The 22,780-nt window shown below is 36.4% G+C and overlaps 1 protein-coding gene across 2 annotated transcripts in view; it reads right to left on the bottom strand.

The window, feature by feature from the left end:
* Positions 1 to 4,555: 4,555 nt before the first annotated feature.
* Positions 4,556 to 22,780, bottom strand: part of TES (testin LIM domain protein) — a 45,214-nt gene continuing 26,989 nt past the window's right edge. Inside the window, exons 4-8 of one of the 2 annotated variants that reach the window (XM_036862902.1) lie at positions 14,236 to 14,488; positions 12,940 to 13,275; positions 11,762 to 11,977; positions 11,187 to 11,345; positions 4,556 to 5,814 (exon numbers count right to left, since the gene is read on the bottom strand). In XM_036862902.1, the coding sequence (XP_036718797.1) occupies positions 5,626 to 5,814; positions 11,187 to 11,345; positions 11,762 to 11,977; positions 12,940 to 13,275; positions 14,236 to 14,488 (1,153 nt within the window). In that variant the 3' untranslated portion in view covers positions 4,556 to 5,625. The remainder of the gene's footprint in view (positions 5,815 to 11,186; positions 11,346 to 11,761; positions 11,978 to 12,939; positions 13,276 to 14,235; positions 14,489 to 22,780) is intronic. The other variant, XM_036862901.1, reaches the window with a different exon arrangement.

A 22,780-nucleotide genomic window follows, 5' to 3' on the forward strand; every position in this document is an offset into this window, starting at 1 on the left:
CAAAATCTAGTAATGTCACCCCAAGGACTTCACAGTGTCTCTTCCTCTGACTCCATGTCATCTCTCGCCACGTAAGTGGCATCCTGCCTAAGAAAGATGCCCCCAAATGATGCCCCTGGCTCATCTCACAGGCCAACAGAAACCCCAAGCATCAGAACTAAACAGCTGCCTGGGCATCCCATACCTTCCAGCTAAAGACTCTGAACTCTAAACCATCATTCACCTTAGTAGTTTTTGTCATTCGCCTACTCAACGGCCATTTCTTCTCTTTCTCTATCAGAACATTAATTTTCTTCTGGGTGGCCATATGCCCAGCTCTCAGGGTATGAATTATGATCGGATAACTCAACCATAGCTACTATTTTCCTTTTCCTCAGATGGGGATAAGCATGTGAACTAGTTTTAGCCAATGAAATGGAAAAGTTAGGTAGGTCTGCTGGGGCCTCCTGGGAAAGATTTTTCTCCTTGTTAAGAAAGTAAAACCTTTTGCCCTCTCTCTGCTTTGTATCTTGGATGCTGTTATGTGAGGGAGTGGTGCTTGAATGAGAGGACAAACCTGAGAATGGAATGCAACACATAGAGGATAGCAGAGCATAGAGATTAAAAAGAGCTTGTTCTGAGCCAAATTTGGGCTAGCCTATGTCTTGTCTTTAAGCTACTCTTAGCTGTGTTACTTACAACCAAAAGCATTCCTAATTACTTATCCTCCTCTAGCAAACTAACCTTGGTATGCCCCTCAGTCCTGTTTGCCCCAGGTATCTAGATTTTTTTTGGCCTCGTTTGGAAACCTGATATCCATTCTTCTTTGCTAATCCCCTAATTTGGCTCTATCCCTTCCTACACTCCCTAACTTTACCTCTATGCTCGCTGAAATTCAACTTCTGTGAACTGCAAACTCCCTTGTACTCTCAACAGCTTCATCTTGCTCCAACTGATTCCTGGTTTTCCGTCCAGACCTTTCAAGCAGAGGCCAGCTACTTTTTCTCCCATATGGGCATTCCACAATGCCTGTGGGGTAGGTATCTATCTTCCTCGTTCTCCATTGTTATTTCCACTAATTCCTTTTTGTTTCCTCACAGTCACAGCTCTTTGAAGTATATCTAGTACATGGCCACAGACTTTACCATCCATTTCTACCCTTAGATGCCATCTTCTATCAAATTCCAGGACACTCCTTCATGGGTTTTTTTGTTTTTTGTTTTTAAATGACTTTAGCCTCCGGCTCACTCTTCTCTCCACTGATTTCCCTGTTTTTATTCTTGGTGACTTCAATATATTCATAGATGTCCAACCCACACTTGGGCCTATTATCTCCTAGACTCCTCAAATCCAACAATCTCGTCCTCTGTCCTACTCAGTGTAACTGTGAGGAGGAGAGGATCAGTGGGACTTAGCCAGAAGGTCTCTAGACTCCTAACCCAAGCCTTCCTTTGAACTATACCATGATGCCTTCACAGTTAGTCACTACTTATGGGGACAGAAACTTGAATGTCTCTGCATTCAGTAATGGCTGGCTCTAGTAAAGAAAGGTACCAGGGTATAGGTTGTTTTTGCTATTTGTCTGAAGGTCGAGATATCCTGGGGAGAAGTATCATTGAATAAAAATCAATAGCATCCTTCAAAAATGTCAGCATAAAATGCCATTCAAAACAATATAAAAGGTTAATGATACCTTGCTTTGAGGGTTTCAAAATACATTATCAGATTAAATAGAAGCTACGATGACATGTTGTCCCCGTGAAGAGAAAAAATAATTAGCTAAAGCTATTTAAACATGTAGTAAATATATGAAAAAATCTATTACTCAAGCCAGAATGTGTTTCAGGTTGTTTGATCAAAACACACCCAGGTACCCCTTTCTTATATGTGACTATTCAGTACAGTCGTCATCAGAGTTGTCATTGAGCACTTAAATCGGGAGACGTCAGGGAGGGGCAGGGCATATCTAGTAAGAATTTGTGGTAAAGTGCTATTTTATGGAGACATTGATGGAGTCATAAGTTTTCCAAGGAATTAAGTGAATAGCCAGAAGACAAGTTCAGATATGCCAGGGCATCTTGGGACAGAGGCTTAATGCTGATTTTGGGCTGTGATGTCTCTGTGGTAACCATGGTGAAGCTGGATGAGCTTAAACACTGCATGTTGAAAATTCCTTAAGAATGAGTCAATAATGAATTTCTTGCCTTTGGTGAAACTGGGCTGAAATACTTCAAAGTCAGATTTGGAAATATGTGCTTGAAGACTTCAGAGTCACAGAAGTTTCAGATAGAATTCATTAAAGAAAAAACAACCCTCATTTCCAAAAAATTTAAAAAAATAAAAAAAGATATCATACCAAAAAGTATGATGACTACAATCTCTTGAGCAACTTGTATTTCTTAAAGGGATTGGATAACCAAATTCACTGATTTCTCAAAATTACAACTGTATTCAAAGGTTAAGAGCAAAATCCTTCTGCTTAGAGATGAATAGGCTATGTGCAGATTCTGTGAATGAGTTCATGATTAGTCATTCTAATATGTCTGATTCTTCCAATAAGGATGATAAATGTATTACTTCAATATACTCCAGCAACCGATGTGTCAAAATCTTCTTTTGAACTTCCTGGGTCTCAGGAAAGAAATATCTCCCTTCTCTTTCCTCATCCAACGTTGTTATTCTCAAGTACCCACTGCTGAACAGGGGAATAAGAGAATCAGAAGTCATCATTATACCTTTTAATATCCAAGATGGTGGCTTCTGCAGAAGGGAAAAAGGCATTTCTTTTCTTACTGTCTGTGGTGCCTTTATTGTGGTTCATATCCTGGTATTCTTTTCCTCCCTGTTTAGTCCCTTTCAGGGTAAGGGTCTCTCAACTGCTAACAAACATAGACATGTTAGTCAAATGCCTGCTATATTGAGTACAAAAAATGGATAAGCTATATATCTGAAAAATAGAACGTAAATGAGATTTGGATGATAGAAATTTCTATTTATTGACCCCACAGGAAATAAGGAGACCAAAAGTTTATTCTTCATTATCTATTTTTGAAGAAAAAAATGCACACATTCAGATAGAAATATTTATTACTCTCCTATCTTTTCCCCTTTGCAAAGGAAGGATTTAACTCTGGCGCCAGTACCAAGTAAGCCATTATTTAGAATTGAGGTCAATGCAGAATATAAAATGATGGTGGAAAGTGAGGGGGTGAGCATATCCTATGGGCTAGAGGAAAAATAAAAATTATAGAATCTAGTAACCATCTTACACTCTTGTTAAGTGCTTATAGGACAAACTATTTGAAAGACCTCTTTAAAAAAAAATAATCTGATTAACAATTAAAAATGGTGCACATTCTCTTGCATTACATTTCATTACAGTTCATTCTGTTGTATTACAAGGCCAAACTAAAACTTAGGGTAATGAGTCAAAACAAGTGGTTCTGTATTTCTCAGGCAAAGTAGTTTATTCTTCTAGGAAATGCCTAATATACATACAATCAGTGTCTCAGGTAGTAAGTGATGGATTTAGCCAAATTTCTTGAGCCTCTATATCTCCAAAACAGCCTGATTCAATCTCAGCCACCGGAGAGTGCAGGCTGCGCAGGCAGACATGTGGAGTAGGCCTGTTAGCATGCAGAGAAAGTTTTTCAATTTATTCCCACTTAGCCATGTTTGGGAAAATTAAGTTGTTCAACTTTGTGGAAAAGATGGAAATATATCTGTTGCCATTTGAGATAAAGGTAAAAGAGAGAAAGCATAAAGTGATATTTAAAGACAATGATGGATATCTGTGATATTAGCATTTAAAATTGTATGCAGGATTAGATTACTTCTTAGATAAGGTGGTGGGTTCAAGACACTTTTTTCATGGCTGGGGAAGGCACAGTGCAGAGGGAATAAATGCAGATCTCTGTATGTTAGTGAGTGTGGGGTAGGGTGGGGTGGGGGAGTTGGCTATGGAATTTAGGAGAAGCACTATTTATTAGCCAAACAAACATGAGCTGAAAAAAATCAAAATCAAATTATTCTGGGTATGTGTCAGAGAAAAGTGCTACTCCTACTATGACAAATGCTTCAGACTAAGAAAAAAAGAAATCTCATGACCTGCTAATATTAGGAAGAATGAAGTTACAACTATTCCACATTTGCTTCCCTTTTCACAATAGGCTGCCATGAAAAAATTCTTAGAAAACCAAACAGAGTTGCAATTTGAGTATAAGAGTAATACTTGTTAGACTTACCTCAAGAAAATATAGCTTTCCCAAACTTCAATTAAAATGACATTTCTTTTTTTTTTCTGAAAGAAAAAACTCCTGCATGACTTGAAAACCAACAATTTAAATGCTTTCATTTATTATAAAGTTTCATAAAATGTATCCCTTCACCATAATGAAAAGCCTAGCTTCTGTCCTGTTTTGTCAGAAGTAGCCTTTATGTGAGGGGTTATTTTTTTATGCTTGGAAACACCGCCCCCTGCTGTAACAAATGCTTAATTGCAGAAGGATTTTTTTGCTCTGAAATGAAAAGGATACAAAGAACAAAAATACAAGTATTAAAGTGAAAGAGACTTTATTTTGAATAATAATATTCATTCCATTGATATTCACATATCATTCATTCCATTTAATTTTCATAGTGCATAGCTATGTATGGAAGTAGATAAGGAAGAATTAACATTAGAAATATCTAAGGATGGAAGTATAGAGGCAAAGAAGGCATTTGATATATACCCATGAAAAGGCATCATAGGACAGTATCCATTAGAAGAGAAAGAAAACCATGCAAAATGTCTATCCAAACCACAGCAGGCAAGTGCAAACAGTACAAGTTATAGTTTCTTGGATACAAAAAGTATGCATGTTCTTTGGATTGAAAGCATAATATAAATGAGTGGCTTGGCTTTTACGTCCAAGCCAAAAATCATCTATAGAATTAAAAAGTGTGGATGCCACATGTGACAATAAAATATTCAAGGCCACAGATGGAGGTCATCAGCTTACAAAGAGAATACTGAGAGGCAGAGCAAATAAAAAAAATAGAGATATGCGATAAAGCCATCTCTGCCTAAGTTAGGAAACAGCAAATGCATAGGCATTAAAATGATAACGGCTCTTCATACTATGCTGCATTTCTATTTTCTCTGTCAAAAGAATTCATTGTGTATCGCTACAAAATTCAGTGAATAAGATGAGGCAATAAACGTAGGACCTTGGCATTAGGGCAAGTTTAATTTCCTTTTCATTTTATACAAGAAGTGAAAAAGAATATAGAACATGAAATGCTCATCTTTCCATTCAAATACTAACTTTTAAGTGTTTCATATATACTGTGTTTGGCACAAAGGGGGCAGGAATATGAAGAATGATTAAACCCAAGCTTCCAACTCAAAAGATTTTACATCTGGAAAGCCAAGAAAAGGTAAAACTCCTCTTTACCATTTTTAAAATCAAATGCTTAAAGCAGGTTTTAAAAATTGATATGAAAAATTTGATAAGGAAAAACATCAAAGAAAGATACAGAACAAAATCTCCTGGTTTCCTTTATAGTTTGTTTTTTTCCTTTTGTTTTTCCAAATTGCATTTTACAGTAGAAATGCAGAGCACTTTGGTTAGCTATGGCTCAATACTGCTTGGTACTATCCTCTTAAGACATCATCTTCTTACACTCCACTGAACAGAAAACCATCCCTTCTACCGGCATGAACTTCTGCCCAATGAGACACTTGCTGCAGCAGGAGCACAGGAAGCACTCTGTGGACGCGTGCCAGCTGAAGTTGTTATAGGTCACCCGCTGCACTTCGGGATCAATGGCATTGTGGCATCCTTGACATACCTGTTAAGTCAATTATACAAAGAAGAGAATAAGATGAGAGATCTAACTGTGATGGTAACATTTTCACGTTAGAACAAACTCAGCGCATTGCTTCAGATGGCAGATTAAACTAAGAATGACAACCTCAGAGATATACAACTGAGAATGACCTTCTTCTCGTTAACCTTCATAGCCAACAATTGTTAATGGGGGTCTATATGTGGAACACTGTGAGAAATAACAGGTGAAGTCCAAACAGGACTCAGTGCTTGCAAGATATCCCCATGGCAAAAAGTCTTGATGGCAAGTTCCAAAGCAGTGTGTTTGGTTCTAGTGTATTCTATTAGATTGTACATTAGCAATTATTAAAAAAAAAGTTGTATGATTTTTTCTATACTACCAAATGCTGACAAGGATGTGGAATGGTAAGAACTCTCATTCATTGCTGGTGGAAATGCAAAATGGTTCAGCTAATTTGGAAGACAGCTTGGCAGTTTCTTAAAATTAAACTTACTCTTATCATACAATCCAACAATCATGCTCCTTGGTGTTTACCCAAATGAGTTGAAAACTTATGTCCACATGAAAACCTGCACATGGATGCTTTATTTGTAATTGCCAAAACTTGGAAGATGTCCACCAGTGGGTAAATGGATAAATAAACTCTGGTACATTCATAACAGTTCAGAGCTAAAAAGAAATGAACTGTCAAGCTATGGAGGAACCTTAAATGCACATTACTAAGTTAAAGAAGCCAATCTGGGAAGGCTACATACTGTATGATTCCAACTATATGACACTCTAGCAAAGGCAAAACTATGGAGAAAATAAAAAGATCAGTGGTTGCCAGGGGTAGGGAGTAGGGGACAGGGAGGTAGGAGAGATGAACAGGCAGAGCACAGAGGGCTTATAGGCCAGTGAAAATATTCTGTATGATACTGCAACGATGGATATATGTCATTTGTCCATTCTATACATTTGTCCAAACCCATGGAATACACAACATCAACAGTGAACCCTAAGGTAAACTGTGGACTTTGGGTGATTATGATATGTCCATGTAGATTCACCCTTGTTAAAAAACGTACCACTCTGGTGAGTGACGTGGATAATGCTCAAGGTGACGCATGTGAGGGGAGTAGGGAGGATACGGGAAATCTCTGTATCTCCTTAACAATTTTGTTGCAAACCTAAAACTTCTCTAAAAAATAGGCTTTAAAAAAAAAGAGATTTTTCCTCACTCACTAAAGCTTTGAAGTGGTAATTTTACCAGTCTTACCTATGACACATGAGATTATTAACACCACTAATTTCTAGACAGTAGTAAATGAAAATCATGTTCAAAGTAATTAAGGACTCAGTCAAAAAATACTGACAGTGTTTGAGAATAATTAGTTTGCACTATAAATATAACTTGTAGTTAACTGGCTTCTGTCATGTCATAATTTATGTATAATCTAATATCATGGAACATTAACACTTACATTCCATATACCATTCAGTGTACATGTATGTTATGTACAAATAAATATATGACATACACACATCTACACCCACAAACACACATAATTTTCTTCTTTAGCTGGACATGTATAGAAAGAAAATAAATGAATAACTGGCAATATTACAACAGAAAACAAAACTACCCAGTTGAGAGCTCCAAAGCACTAGATAGTTCATATGCCTTCTTGTTTATATGTATTATAAATCAATGTGTCTAAAGTTTTTGTTTTAAATATTTTATAACAAAGGAGGAAACCAACAAGACTGTCCAGCATTACATCAAAGTGACTCATCTTCCACACCCTTCCTGGTCTCTTAATGTGATTGTCAGGAATTCCTGAGAGATGAGGGTGGGTGGGTTGAGGAAGGTCATTTAGCCTGAGCCTTCTTACTTGAAAAGACCTGAAAGTGTGGCTGCCACTCAGTGGGTGAACTGGCTTAGGGTGTGAAGTGAGGCCTTGTTATAAATATGCACTTCAGACCTGCAATATACTTTCCATATTTTTTAGAACTACAAGCCTTCCTAATTACAGAGATTGTAGCTCCTTAATTCACAGGTTATGTCAACCCAATCTTCCCTGAGAAGCAAGGGAGATACTCTCTTTGCATGATCGATCCACTATTCCTGAATACAACAAAAATGAATGTTTTGATTACAAACATACTCCTAATTTGTAGCTGCACCATGCAAGCAATTGCTTTTGTATATATTCATTTTTTATAGCTTTGTAATTCATTTAGAATGTTGCCCTTTGTTGTTTTCTATATTTCATATTAATTTTTCAATATTTTAAAACTTGTTTGTATACAATACACGCATTTCACACTCAATTTTTTATTTCCTTGATTTTAGACCATGATCTACCTTCTTTATCTCAGCCCTCTCATAATGTTTGTAGATCTTTTTATAATCTTTCAAAACTCACATTTTCATTTGCAATTTAAAAAAAAGTGATAACTACTGTTCAACTGCACATAAAATTAAGGAAATTGTTTTGGTAAAAAAAAATAATTAGCACACTGAATGGTATAGGAATTTAGCGTTTGTGGGCTTCATGAAATTTAGTTTTATTAATAATTTGATTGCCATTCATCCCAAAGTCTGACATGATCCCAGGTAAAAACTACCGATCCCTCCTTCTTCATAAATCTGAAAGCTGCCCAGGTCCCAACCAAAGGTCTGGAGACTCCAGGACCAGTCAGGGAGATGATGTACTTCACCACTTTCTGCTTGGCATTAGATTTTTCCTGGATTCTTAATTAAACCGCTAGTAATTCAATAAGTTCTTATTTCCTTCAATCCCTCCTACTTTTTATTTATTTGTATACACAATATAAAATTGATGACACTTGTTGTAATGTGCTCTCTAGCAGGAGGATCCTGTGAAATCTCAGAGATGTGAATTCTGGGGGTGGCCATTTGAGACTAGAATTCCAGAGACCATGCACAGACAAACTAAGTGTATTTATCATTTTCCTCCTTCCAGGTTAATTTTTTCCTCAGAAAAGCCCTGTTTTGAATTGAGTTCTTGGCTTCAGGTCTAAAAATAATTTGTATTCTCACTCCTTTTTTTTTTTCTTTTTAAGATTAAAAGATCTAAGCAGATCAATGCCCTGAACTAGATAATCTTCAAATTTTTATATCATTTAGCATGTTGCATGGGTACCTCTCTTTGCTATCAGCTAAGGTTTATTCAGGTGATGGATAGATATGTTCATTTTAATATTAAGCAAATGGCAATAGTGTATCTTACTGAGAAAGTAAACCTTCTAAAAGAAATCATGCCATATTATAAAGCTAAATAATTTAGAGATTCTCTCATTCTCTTTTTAATCATATCTGCGGTTATTCCTCTCCAATGATTATTGCAATGCAATGGAGAGAAGCTTGTAACAATAAAGGAGCTTCATCTGTTTAAAGCTTTATTCTATAAATATCTGAGTACCTACAGTGTTGTTCTAGTGTTGGAAATAGAACAGAAAAAAAGCAGACAAAATCCCTGCCCTCATGGAGTTTACATTCTAGTCCTTGAGACCAAGGTAACATACCCCTGTAATGTGTAAAATGCACATTATGATAATTCTCTTCTGTAGAGAAATTGTTGCAACATTTAGAGAAGCTTTTTTTTTTTTAGCTAAATGACGTATCAGGCCATATGATGATTCAGCATCTTATCCCCAGGTATAAGGAAGGTCCATGTTGACCCCCAAAGCAAATGAGAAATGTTAAAACACAAGTCAGTCACTCAAACATTTCCTAAGTGCAAACATTGAGGGTATGGAAATAAAGAGGCAAGCTCTATCCTCCAGCTGTTTACAGTCTGGTGGAAGAGACAGATGAATGGTATTAACAATTACACACACGTGGGCAAGCACACACAGAGCCCTGTGGGAAGAGAGGCATCCAGCCTAGCCAGAGAGAAAGGGGTGGAGCTTGGGGTAGGGAATCAGGAAAGGTGTTCTGAAAAAAGTTAAGCCTAAACTGAGTCTGGAGCATTGTGCAGGCACAGTCAGGTAAAACAGGGAGGGAACTCCCTGGCGGTCTAGTGATTAGGACCCAGCGCTTTCACTGCCGGGGGTCTGGGTTTGATTCCTGGTTGGGGAGCTAAGATCTGACAAGCTGTGTGCTGTGGCCAAAAAAAAAAATTATAAATAAATAAATAAATAAGTTAGAAAAACAACAGGGAATAGGACATATCAGACAAAGGAATTAGTGTGAGCAGAAGACAAAGAACAGTGTATAAACTATGAAATGCAGGTAACTTGGGAAATGTATGATTTGGGTTAGATAACTAGTAGAAGTGGCTGGACAGGTAAGAAGGGGCTGGATCTATTAAGCAAAGGCTTAATGATCAGATTTTCATTTTAGAAAGATTATCTTCCATCTTTATGGAAGGTGGCTTTGAACAAGAAGAATGGAAGTGGGGAGGCCAAATTAGAGGTCACTACAATAATCCAAATGACAAAAAAAAAAGTAGTTGTAACTGTGAGAATCTGAGATATATCGATGAGGCAGAGTTGACAGAAAATGACAGCTGATAGATTATATCTGGGGGCAGTGGGTAAAGGCTGAAAACTGGCATTGACACCAAAACTTCTTACCTTATTTTCATTGTATCATACTCTGAGAACTATACATAATAAATGTCATTTTATTCCTTAGCCAGGAGTCTCCTCTACTTGATAGCTCAGGGAGATCTTTAACTAGTACTTATTTATCTGCATGTAAAGTAAACACCTATCCTTTTAATACCCCCTGGGTTATAAGCTTTACCACATATGGTCAACTCTTTCTTTATCTACTCTTTATTTATCTATCTCTGGGCAATCATTCAACAGAAGCTCTGTGTAAGCAGGGTGTGTATACATATATATATGTACTTTCACATTAAATATTTGAATGTTTGGCTCATGCAAATATAAATATGCCAGTCAAATTTTGTTATATATATCAATTCAATGAGAGTTTAAGAAATAGGCACTGTACAATGTACAGGTAGCAAAAACAAAGCCACAGTGGGTGATCTGGTAACAAGAACAGAAACATAAACATTAAAATAGAGCTAAAGCGTATGAAAAGCCCCTCAATACCTTAATTTAAGTGAAATCTGATCTGTATGATGAGAATCAATCAATCTCACTCCCATTAAGGAACTTTTTTTTGGTGGGGATTTGATTATCATGTAGCAGTTTAGAGTGTAAACTGCACAGGTAGAATCTTGAGGTGGTTCATCCTAGTCAGTGCATGTATTGTTTTGAATTACCTGGATTTTAACACCCTATGGTAGGAATCACGTGTTTCCTACTTAAGAGTAGTGCTTTCTGTTTCTCCTTTGTAGGAGGCTTAAATAAGGCAGGTCAAGGCTACCACATCCCAAGATGTCTCTTACCACAGCGTGGTTCTTCACATAGCAGGGCTTGCACACGGGCTTGTCATTGACCATCACGTATATTTCCCCAGCTAGGATGTTGTCACAGTCAAAGCAGCAGAAGTGTTTCAGATGCCAGTTCTGGTTTTCTGCCTGGGTATACTCATTGCTGAATATCAGCTGGGAAGAGGATAAAAATAAGATCAATCATGTTTTTTCCTTTTTACTACAAATAACCAAGCTAGGTTCTTTAGACCAATAAGGGATTTAGATCCACAAGGAATATCAGTCAACTTTTTGGGGTATGAAGTCTGAAAACAACCTAAAGCTTGAACTTGGGTGATTATTTAGTTTAGTTCAAATCAATCTTTTACGTTTCTGGACAGTATTTCATTAGGTAACACAGTTAACATGGACACTCAGAATGACTGAAATTAAAAGTTTTTTTCATTCAATTTCTTTGGATATAAATAAAGCAACTAATGCTTGGTTAATTCATCTTACCTTCTCGTTAAGGGTGGCCTGGTTACCATGGTGAAGGAACCATAGGTGGGTGCAAAAAGGAGCCTGCATTTAGGTGGCCCCAGAGAACATACCTCATCACAGCCAGCACACCGGGGTTTCTCACTGTCACAGTAATGTCTGCCACAGTACAGTTTGCCATTCTTCCAGAAATAAATCATGTCGACCAGGAGTTCATGGCACGTACTGCAGACGAAACAAGCTGGGTGCCACAGTTTATCGTAGCCGGCCCTTTCAGCATAGATGGCTGGGTCTCCTTCCTTCATACTCAGTTTGCAGCAGTAGCAGGACTGAAAGCAAAACCAGCCAAAACAATCTAGTCATCCTAAGACTGGCATTTCTCATCAACAGTTTTAGTAGGAATTCAGAGAAGCCACTTTCAAGGAAATAATTTCTACTGAAATCAGTAATTTGTCCATGTAGGCAATATGGTGTTAGTATTTGTGAAAAGGAGTCTCTTGGCTTTCTCCAGGTTCTCCAAACCTAATTCTTGCACCCTATGTGTAACAGAGCACTGTTTTCTGAATTAAAGCTGCTTATGGAAAAAGGTTAATAGTAATTTTCACTTCAATTTTAGTAGTTCTCTCAAAAATGATTACTTCAGAAATTATTGTACTTTTTTTTTTTTTTTAAATACAGGACTAAGCCTTGTTGGTTGATGTGCTAACGGGATCTATGAGAAACACATTACAGTAAGTTTAATTCTTATTTTTTGTTCATCTGTGTCACAATTTGCTTCCACTTTCAAGGCATAAAAAAAAGACTTCAATATCCCTCTCTAGAGAGACTTTTTAGAAGTATGATTGACCATATATCCACATAAATTTAAGTTTGAATTTTAGGCATGTTCTCACAAGCAAAACTGAATTAACCTAAGCATGTATTATTCTTATTTATGGGAAGAGACAATTAATATCAAAATTATGTTTAGAAACAGACTCTAGATTGTATGTTGTATTCCAGCACGACACCAGTGCTAACTGCTATGTATACATAAAACTCACAATTATCTTCGGCAACAAATAATCAGAAAACCTGGCTTTAGACCAAGGCTTCAAACATGGTAGACAATTCTCTAAAATAAGCCTAAACTGAATTATAATTCAATTTATTTCCCTCATCTACTCCCTTTTGGAAACAGAGTAAGTGTATTCCTCCCTGTCGACCCCGCCTCCCCACCAGCCATTCAAAGAAATGGAATGAACCTGTAAAATATACCAACTGGCCCAACATCATGACTGTTATCACTTACATACTGAGTTCTTTTGTGTTCAGCCGATTTGTCCTCCATGGCCCCTACCGCTGTTGTGGTGCTTCTATCTCCTCCAGGAATGTATGTTCTGTTGAGGTCTTGAGCGTTCATGTCACGGGGTATTTTGACATCTCCTACTCCCAGAGCCTCGCTCTTATATTTCTTCACAAACTGCTCCATCTCCTTCACCTCTTTGGGAGACAGCTCATGGCACTTTGAAGGGTCCTGGTCATGAGCAGGGAGTTGCTTTGCCAACTGCTTCTTCCGGTACTGCGCCCCCTCTGAGCCTGCCACTGGCTGCTTCTCTTTGGGCAGCATCTGCATGTACTGCCTGGCCTAGACCACAGGGAGACCGGTGTTAACTGGGAGATGCTTGGCCATCATATAAATGATATTTTACAACACTCATCAGAATCAACTTACTGAAGAAAGAAATCACTTTTATCCATTACTAACAATTGATCTTCATAATATTAATATCTTGAGATGTTAACATGTTAAAAATGGTACAATAAATAGATTGAGGTCAGTAAAAATGAACATATTTTTCTTCATGAAATTAAAGCTTTTTTTTTCCAGTTTCTTTTAATGTTTACATGTGCTAAAATCACTTTGCTGTACACCTGAAACTGACACAACATTGTAAATCAACTATACTCCAATAAAAATTTTAAAAAACAAACCAAAAAAACACAACTGTATAATTGCAAGAGAATACAATTTTTTAGGCAGCATGTTTAGAATGGTCTAAGGATCATCAGTATTTTCATCACTATAAGAAAATGATATCATCACAAGATTCACTCTTATGATTTAACTAACCTTCTTAAAAGATTTCCAAATGTCTCCTCTAGTTGTTATATTAGTGGAAATAGCTTGACACAAATTGCATTTTTTTGCCTTACATAGTAAAAGAAATATAGTGTTGAACATCTTTTGAGTTATAAAAAATGAAAGAAAATTCTATTCTTTAGATGTTCTTAATTATCTTAAGAGAAATCGTCTCAAGAGTAACATAGAAGTTACTAGATTTATATAAAACATCTGTTTTTCATTTAATTATTAAAAATGTCAGACCATTTCTTTGAAAAGGTTAACACAGATTATCTAGGTAGTCAAAAATTCTATGAGGTATCTAATCTTACTTTCAAAAGACCAATAGGAGTTGTAAGTCAAAGTAATGGGGACCCCAGAAAAACAATAGACCTGAGGTCGATTAGGGTCACTAAAGGAATTGCCCTAAATAAGTAGCCCATGAACTTTAATACAGGGACTTCCCTCCCCCTTATTATTTACCAATGCCTGATTCTGGACAGGAGGAGCCCATTCATAGGTAACTGTGTTGATGGAGACATTCTTCTTGGCAGCAACTGGATTGGTCAGTATCATAACATTGCGTTTATACATGGGAATTCCATCTGATTTTAGCTTTGCAATCAGGGTGGTATACTTGGTGTCTTCAAAAAGTTTCCCCACTTTTCGATCCTCTTCATTGCTCAAGAGGACATCATGCTCTTCTTGGCCACACTTGCAGTTACGACATATTTTTCTATAATTTTGGAGATAAGTAGGCAATGATTAATTAGATCTAATCAGTCATACATATATAGTTCAAAATATACTTTTACAAATATTCCATATAATGGTATGCAAAGTCAAGTCTTGGGGAGGGTGAGGAGATTACAAGTAGCCATCCATAAATTTAAACAAGGAAACATATAAATGCATCTTCACTTTATAAGACTTTGAAAAAAGTTAGGTTTTGATTAAAAAGTGCATGCTCAAGGGGGCATGTCTGAGGATAACCCCATCTGGTATTCCTCATTCTCTCAACCAGATATATAAATAAAACAAAATCACCAAAAAACTATCACAGCAAGCAGTTTCATATTTTACTGCATGATAACAGCCATTGCCCATGGGTTTTTGTCTTTTTTTTTTTGTTTTATTCCCTAAGTGAGAGAGAAGGACGTTGATATATCCTTTTCTGATCAAGGACGGTAATCCAAGATTTAGGTTTAGCTTTTATCATTTCCTTTCTGTCCCCTTTCCAATTTCCTTTCCTCTCTTTTCTCATGTTCTATTTTCTTTCTCCTTTCTCTTTCCTTCCCCCTTCTTTTATTTCTTCAAACACTTAGTGATCACCTATCATACGCTCCCTTATGTATAAGAAGACAGATAAAGTCTCTGGCCTTCTTATAGTTGAAGGACACCGACTCCCTTCCCCAGACTGGTCTGGCATGTAATCTTTCATTCACGCAATGTATATGAGTGTCCATGTGCCAAGCAATGAACTTGATACTAGGACACAATAGTGAAAAAATTAGGCCCAATCTCTGACATTCTAGAACTTACCACCTGGTGGGGAGACAGACATTAAACAAATACACACACATACAAACACACACACACACCTATAATTGCATTTGTGATAAGAAAGAAAAGTACAGGATACTTTGAGAGGGTATAATTTTGACTTAGAACTGGTGAGGAAAGGACTCCATAAGAACATTACTCCATAAGAAAGTGACATTTAGGTTGAGATCTGAAGGATGTGTAAAACAGGTGTGAATTGTGTATGTGTGTGTATTTGAGAAGAGGTAATGAAAGGAGAAGAAAAGCCTCCAGACATTCTGGGTAGAAAGAGTATTTGGGGGGGTCCTGAATTAGGAAAGAGATTGTGCCCTTAGGTCCCATGATCAGAGAAGTCTGGTATGACTACAGTGAGGTAAGTAAATGGGGCGGTGACAAGGTTGGAGAGGTAGGCAAGCCTGAGATCATGCAGGGACTTCTAGGGCACATTAAGAAATTTGGCTTTCATTATAAGAGCAATCAGGAGGCACTGAAGGCTTTTAAGTAATGGAATAACATGATTAGATCATTTTCAAAAATTGTAATACCTGCCACATGGAGAATGAATTAGGGGTAGACATAATTGAAAGTAGGGAGACTGGTTAACATGTCAATGGTGCATCCAATTTGCAATGGCAAGGTTCTAAATAACAGGGATTCTACTGCTACTTCGCAAGTGGAATTTACAACTTGGATGGTTATTGTTTTGGCCTGGGTAAGATGTGTAATAGCTTGGACTAGAGTACTTGATGTTGGAGATAAAAAGAAAGGAACAAATTTAAGATATCCTTGAATGTTAAACTGACTAAACTTTGTGGATATAGTGATGATGAAGGGAAGGTCCAGTCTGTTTAAAAATGAACCCAGGTTTCCAGGATGAGTAAGTTGGTGAAAGGAATGTAATTTCTTAGATCGTAAAAGCAAAAGAACAGATCTGAGGTATGGGGCAAAAGGTTGGTGAAAGTTATCCAAAACTGAAATAATAAGTTTGAAATGCCTATGAGACAGGGTAAAGATATCAAGTAGATTATAGGATATATAGATCTAGTGTTAAAAACTGTAGCCTGATAGAAAATATAAGTTCGGAAGTCAGGGAATTAATTGAACAGATCACTTTCACTTCCTGGGGGAAGAGCAGAGGAAGAAGATGAGGACTCAGGAAGGAGTCTGGCAAAGGAGCAGAAGCTGGAAAAGGTGACAGAGGAAAACAGAGGAGTAGAGAGACTTTGTGGGGTTAAAAACATATACTGGTACTAAAATACAGGGCAGTGATAGCATATAAGTTAGAGGGAGGAATCTGAGTTTTAAAAAAACATTCTAATATCCTTATATTGTTCAGGAAGATACTGAAGATACAGATTAACATTAGATGTTAAACATGTATGTTAAAATATCTAGATAACTAAAAAAGAAATGTAATTTCTAAACTAAAAGAAAAAGGAATTAAAGTATAAAAATGTAATTAGTCAAATAAGAGAGGAGAAGAAAATAAACGGAGGCAATTAGGACATGCAGAAAGCAAAAATTAGATGGTTGATATAACCCAAGCATATCAACAGTCACGATAAATGGGCCCATTTCTCCAGCTGAAAGATGAAGGCTTTCAGAAGGATAATACAACAAAATTAAACAATATGCTGTCTGTAAGAAATGCTTAAATTTTAAACACACAGAAAGGATGAAAGTATAAAGATGCAGAAAGATTAACCAGGCAAATACCAACAAAATGTAAGTTAGATACCTATATGAATGTCATATAATTAATGCTTTTTCCTTTAATGACTATTAAAGAGAGTCACTTCATTGTAACAAACATTTAAAAACACTTCTATGATATAACAATTCTGAACTTAATACAACCTAGTAACCTAACTTCAACATATATAAGCAAAAGTAACAGAACTATAAGAAATAAATGAACAAACCCATCATTATGGTGAGACTAAAAAAATTAGAAATGAATATTTGAATAACACAATTATTAAGCTTGATCTAACAGACACATAAAAATATCATATCCAGTGACTGGAGACCATACATTCTTTTTATAAGTATTTGAAACACTTTGAAAATCTAAACATCTACTATGCCATAGAGCAAGGCTCAAGAAATGCCCAAGGACAGATCATCAACCACATTATCTGAACAGAATGCAATTATGTTAGAAATCATCAGCAAAAATGTAACTACAAAGTACTTTTTTAAAAAAGACTCTTACAATTTTCACTGCAAAGTAAAGGAGCTGTTACAGTGGAGGATTACTGGACTGAATGTCAATATTATGACATAGTATGAGTGTGTTTCATGTTTGGTAATTGCAATCATTGTTGCTTTTGTTGTGGTCATCCATGTACAATGCTTGGTGTCAGTCTATTTATCTCTTGTAAAAATAAAATACAGTGTGTGTGTGTGAAAAAAAAAAAAAGACTCTTAAGAAATTCAATGTTGAAAGAAAAAAATCACAATAGAAATTAAAACAAAAAACATTTTAGGAAAAAAGAAAGCAAAACTATTACTTCCTGAAACTTGTAGAACACAACTAAAGGGATGCTGAGGAGGACATTTATAGTTAAGGTATGCTCAAATTAGAAAGAAGAATAAAAATTAATAAGCTAAGTGTTTAATTCAGGAAGTTAGGAAAAATTCAGACTAAACCTAAAGTAAAAAAGAAGGAAAATAAAGATAACAGCGGAAACTGATAAAGTAAATGTTTGCTTCCCGTCAGATATAGGAAAAGGATTCAATACATTTCAACATTTCTTCTGATTACATTTTAAAGTAATTTTAGCTGTAGAAGGGAATTAGGATTTTAGAAAGGGTGTCTGGAAAAAAACCCCACAAGACTCAGCATCCATCACACTTAGTGCATTCATTTTAGGATCTGAAGCAAGAAAGCAACCTTGCCATCGTGACTTCATTCATTTTGTCCTGTGGGTACTAATCAGAGCAGTTAAGAAAGTTCAAAGAAATACAAGTCATAAGGATTCATCAGAAAGAAAGAAACTAAACTGTTGTTAACCACACATGCTATGACTGATCATATAAAAATGTATCAGCATCATTAAGAGTTTAATAAGTCTTATGGATTTAAAATTAATATACATCATTGGATTTCTCTACATCAGAAAATTAGCAAAAAACAAAACAATAACTCTTTGCCAAATAACAAATTATTAAATAATTATTGATTTTTGTGTCCTGTTTTCTCAAGGTGAGGTTTGCAAACTGAAAACATTAGATCTGACTTATACAGTCTCAGAAAGAGAGAGAAAGAAAGAGACACAGTGTCAGAGATATGAAGGTGGAGAGGCTAAATACTTCCCTTGTGCACACATTGGTCAGAATTCTTTATTTGGTAAGAATTCGCTGAAGAGTTTGCATATTCCAGTTCAGCTATAAAAGACTCTTACATCTGGTTATCTCATACTTCCATCTAGTGGAAAGGAGCATACTATTCTACTACAGTATGTTCTTCATTCTTGTTCTTCGGTTAACAAAAACAATATAATTATTCATAAAACTATCACATTGCTTTTGGATCAAGTTTTAAATCACACCTTCCTGAGGGTAAAGAGGTGGGTTGGGAATTTAGTTCTTAATATAGATAAATAGATCCTTATATGGCTTTGAACTATGGCATGCATAGTAATATTAGCGAAGTGGTTCACTAAAGAAGGAAGTAATAATTTTACAAGGATGTGATGAATACTGGAGTTCCTTTGGAAATGTTTATTATCCAGTTCTACACCAGTACAACATATATGCTATGAAATGAGGGGAGTTAGATTCTAGAATCTGAAAGACAAATAGTAAAAGAGTAAGTGAAATAAAGCCTGCAGGCTTTCTAAAGCATGAACTATACTACACACGACAAGCTGTAGCATGGTTATATAAATTATATTTACTATGAAAATGTTATATAAAAGAGGTATATTAACCAGCGATATAATAGCCATCTCTATATTTTTTCTTATTTTTCATCTTGGCTATTCTTGGAATATTTACATTCTGAGAAAATCTATATTCCCTGTCCACCCCTTCACCCACCTGAAATACCTTTATTAAAGCAAGAAAAATCAGGTTAAAACACTACACCAATAGCAGCAGTGATGAGGGAAAAAGAAGTAGCTAAAGAAGTCAGACTATGCCTGATTATCAGTTTTCTAAGTGGGGAAAACCTATGATTGACTCATGATAGTTTTTAAAATCCCAGTATATTATTAGCCTCATCTGCATCCTTACCCCAGCATGGTAACCTGCAGTAACAGAGCACTTGGCAGGAATGTGACTCAAGAAGGGTAGGATGGTTCTTTTAGTCAGAGTTGTCATCACTGAAGTAGCTGGAATGACCACATCCCTTCCAGACTCCTAATACCAGAGCTCCATTTCTACAATAAAAAGGGACAGCTACAAACCACTAGGCAAGAAATAAACCCATAAAATCTGGGCCAGGTGCCAACGGCTATCCATGTGGAAACGTGTGCCATCTACTACTTATCTAGGTTTAAAAAACGTTTTAAATCCTTTTCTTGGGATTTTAGTCTACAGTGTTTTATATTTGAATCTCCCATATTTAAATTAAAATTATTTTATTTTTAGAAATATCTTTTAAGAACTTTCAAAGTCATCTGGAAAATAGCCAATAAATTTATTAAAAGGAGAATTTTGTTAAGGAATTAGGGAAGAAAGAGATACCATTATCTTTGTATCTAAGAGAAGGCATGAGGATGAGTGGGACATTTATAATATATTTAATTTCAGTCTAAAATAACCCAGATTCCATCCCTTTTAAGAAAACAAGGAACTTTTAAAAATTGGTTTTATGCCAACCTGAAACAAAACAAAAACAGGGCTTAGGTGAGCTTAGTATCCATGTGCTAGGGGCTATGTTTGTAAGGTTTGTACAGTATCTTTCCTCAGATGATTCACACATAACTTCTGATGATATATGTAGACTTAAATAGTTTATTTTTATTAAATTTATTTGAGCCATTCCAATTCAATAGCAGTTTGGGGGAGTATATAAATCAGTTCCCATATTTAGCACGGTTGTCTTATCTCTAAATCTTCTAAACTGCCCTAACGCAATTCTCCCCAAGCTCTCCGTGGGATGTTAATTAAAGTTGTGTGAAGGGAAAAAAGGGAGGGGGGATTCTGAATTAAGTTAGTTTAAAACAGTCTTTTTTATGACTTTCTAAAAAAGATGTGAGAGTAGACTGGTAGACTGGGAAGCTCTAAGACCTGGGAGGAGGAGGGTTGTTTGTACTAAAAAGTTTTTGTACAAAAAAGTTTAATGCTGTTAACACATACACATGCAAAGATTAATATGCATGACAAATCAGAACTGTATTCTCAAAATTTTCCATTACAACTTCAGAGTTCTTGAGTTAAGTCCATGAGAGAGAGTACCAAAATTTACCAAAAGCATTGCCTCAGAAAAGTAGATAGATAGATTTACAGTTTCAAGCTGAAAGCAGTCAAGAAACTATCCCTCATCCCCTCAATAGAGAAATTATTTTTGTAGTACTATTTGTAAAAATTATTATTTTTCCAAGGCAAGTAGTAGCAACTGGAGTGCTTTGACATGCTGCCAGCAGTCACAGTGATTTAAAGGAATGGTCATGGCACTGCTATAAACCAATAATTTAAAAGAGTTGGAAGCTGCCCTTTTACAACAGGGATATACATATATGGACTTAAGCGTGGGCCTCTGTTATAGAATTCAGCACAAGCATTAATCCATTTATGGTGGGGAATTTTCAGTTTTCAGCCAGCTCTAACCCAATCAGAAATTCTCCGGAGAGATGTATGCTATATTCAAGTAACACTTTTCTTGTAAAACGTAACTCTTTTATTGGAAGGATTTATCAAGGATAAGACAAACGAATAATTCTATTACTTATATGATAAATGATCTGTGGTTCCAATGATATGAAATAATTGGCTATAAACTCCTTGATATCTTGGGTTTCTGTCTTGCATTTCATAAATATTTGTTATCTCTAAATATTACTTAAAAGTGTGCCCACCAGATAGTAGCTCTTATGTGATAAGTATCAGGTCTCCTCAACCTTTTATTTTTTTCTGGTCTTGTAATTACTGGTGCATTGAAAAAAAAGGAGAGCTCACAGTTAAAATATTATTGTCCACCAAGATGTCTATGCCGCAAAAGTGCCACATGTAGGGTGGATAGTCTGGTGCAGTCCACAGTTCACTGGGCAGGACAGTGTAAAGATGGTTCTGACTTTCTGTTCTATCCTGTAGAAAGGTGGTGATAAGGAAGGTTTTGGCAAGCTTTGGGTCCAAATTCCAGCTCTGCCATCTATAAGCCTTGCTTAGTAAGTTATTTAACTTTCTTAGTCTTTGACTTCTTGTATATAAAACAGGAATACTACCAGTTATCTCAAAAGGTATTATGAGGATTAGGTACAATCAGGTAAATAAAGCAGTAAGCAGAATTTTAAGACGGTCCCATCACCTTCACCCCTGGTGTTATTCCTATTATTATGTTACTTTATATGGAAAAGGGGAGATTATCCAGGTGTGCCTAATCTAATCACAAGAGCCCTTAAAAAATATTAAGTTTTCTCTGGCTGGGAGCATGAGAGGAATTCAGAGAGATCGAAGGTGCAGAAAGAATTCTAAGCACTGTTGTTGGCTTAGAAGATGGAGGTTGCCAAGTGCTAAGGAATGTGAGTGGCTTCTAGAAGCTGAGAGCAGCCACTGGCTGACAGCCGGCAAGGAAACAGGGACCTCAGGCCTACAACCACAAGGAAATGAATTCTACCAACCTGAGGAGTGAGCCTGGAGGCAGATTCTGACCCCAGAGTTTCCAGATTAGAGCTCAACCTACCCAACACCCTGATTTCAGCCTTTTGGGACCCTAAGCAGAGACTCCAGCTTAGCTGCCTAGACTTCTGATCTAAAGCATAAATGGATATTGAGTTAATTAACAGGTGTTATTTTAGCCTGCTAAATTTGTAGCAATTTGTTATGCAGCAACAGAAAACTATTACAAGTGTTTATTGGTGTGTGACATAGAAGATGTTCATGTATATTTCTTATTAATAACTAATAAGCTCAAACAAGTCATTTTTAACTCCCTTGGGTTTTAGATCTTTGATCTGTAAAATGAGGTTTGGCTAGCTAAGTTACGAGTCCCACTCTAAACTTCCATACATCTAACAGTTCATTTTCAGCTTTTTACAACTTTTGAGACACACCTTGAATAGACAGTCATGCCTGTTGGATCTCTTCCACTCACTCTCTAGATCCATTCTGCACAGTACCATGTGCTATGCCCTAGGAGGCTGACCCCTAAGGACTGCAGCAGTGTGTTACCTTGTCCCCAGCAATGGAAAGCACCAGCAGGAAGTCCAAGTGATGAAGAAAATGAGGTCTGAGTATTTATTTCCTGGCTTCCTACAAGTGTACAAGGCGCTAAGGGGGAAAATGATCTACTTTACTTGGGAGTGTGCGGAAGCAGGGA

The sequence above is a fragment of the Balaenoptera musculus genome, chromosome 9 (assembly GCF_009873245.2).
Source record: "Balaenoptera musculus isolate JJ_BM4_2016_0621 chromosome 9, mBalMus1.pri.v3, whole genome shotgun sequence".
Lineage (NCBI taxonomy): Eukaryota > Metazoa > Chordata > Mammalia > Artiodactyla > Balaenopteridae > Balaenoptera > Balaenoptera musculus.